The sequence below is a fragment of the Eimeria tenella genome, genomic scaffold (genome assembly GCF_000499545.2).
Source record: "Eimeria tenella Houghton genomic scaffold, Eth_scaff3837, whole genome shotgun sequence".
Taxonomy (NCBI): Eukaryota; Apicomplexa; class Conoidasida; order Eucoccidiorida; family Eimeriidae; genus Eimeria; species Eimeria tenella.
Genome location: NW_013543307.1, coordinates 1 through 1,028, shown reverse-complemented (window position 1 = coordinate 1,028; position 1,028 = coordinate 1). Strand labels below are relative to the sequence as shown.

At 58.6% G+C, this 1,028-nt stretch overlaps 1 protein-coding gene across 1 annotated transcript; it reads right to left on the bottom strand.

Moving 5' to 3' along the window:
• Positions 1 to 22: 22 nt before the first annotated feature.
• On the bottom strand, positions 23 to 358 carry ETH_00038070 (uncharacterized protein; the record flags this gene model as incomplete). The annotated part of the gene is made up of 1 exon (XM_013376648.1): positions 23 to 358. A coding segment is annotated over one exon (336 nt), but the record flags the coding sequence as incomplete, so codon positions are not given.
• Between the last annotated feature and the right edge of the window lie 670 nt (positions 359 to 1,028).

Sequence of the window (1,028 nt, the reverse complement as noted above, 5' to 3'; positions counted from 1 at the left end):
GGAGCCGCCCCTCCGCCGGGACGTGACAGCTGCAGCAGCACTTGCTGCTGCTGCTGCTGCTGCTGCCCTCGGGTGGGCAGTTGCAGGTGAGGCAGGCTGCTGCAGCAGCGAAGACCGCAGCAGCAGCAGCAGCAGCAGACGGGAGACACTCGTCCTCCTCGCTGCAGTCGCTTGAGGGCTTCTGGGACGGAGTAGTAGGAGAGGCGAAGCCGCTCTGTGGGGACAGCAGCAGCTGCTGCTGCTGCAGCTGCTGCTGCTGCAGCTGCTGCTGCTGCAGCTGCTGCTGTAACTGCTGCTGCAGTTGCTGCTGCAGCTGCTGCCGCGGCGGCTGCTGCTGCTCCACTTGATGCAAAGACATCTTGGTATGCTACGCCACCGGCTGACGTCAATGCCTCTGCTGCTGCTGCTTCTGCTGCAGCTGCTGCTGCTGCAGCTGCTGCTGCTGCTACCGCTTTTGCTGTTGCTGCTGCCCCGTTGTCTGCTGAGCTTCCAAAGGAAGCTTCGCTGCTGCTGCAGCAACAAGAACAAGCTGACACGTCGCAGAAATTGAGTAAAGAAGAAAAAGCAACAACTAATGCTGCTGCTGCCGCTGTTGCTGCTGCACAACTGCTGCTGCGGGCGGAGCTGCGGCTTCTCCTGTGTCCTACACGTGAGTGGTTTTGCTGCGGCTGTTTTCTCTGTTTCGGCTGCTCACTGAAGCTGCAGCAGCAGCAGCAGCAAGAACAACTGCAGCAGCAACCGCACAGTCAAGGTCACTCGGGAGGTTTGCTGCTGCTGCTGCTGCTGCTGCAGCTGCAGCTGCAGTGTGTACTGTGCCACTGCAGCAGCAGCAGCGGCAAACAGATAGCTTACAAAATTAAAAGTTCCTAAATAAAAATAAAAACCAAAGAACATCGAATTTCTTGTTGCTGCTGCTGCTCACACGCGTTGAGGCTTACAGAACAGCAGCAACAACAGCAGCAGCAGCAACAGCAGCAGCAACAGCCGCTGTGGCAGCAGCAGCAGCCCCTGCTGCTGCCCTACTGCTG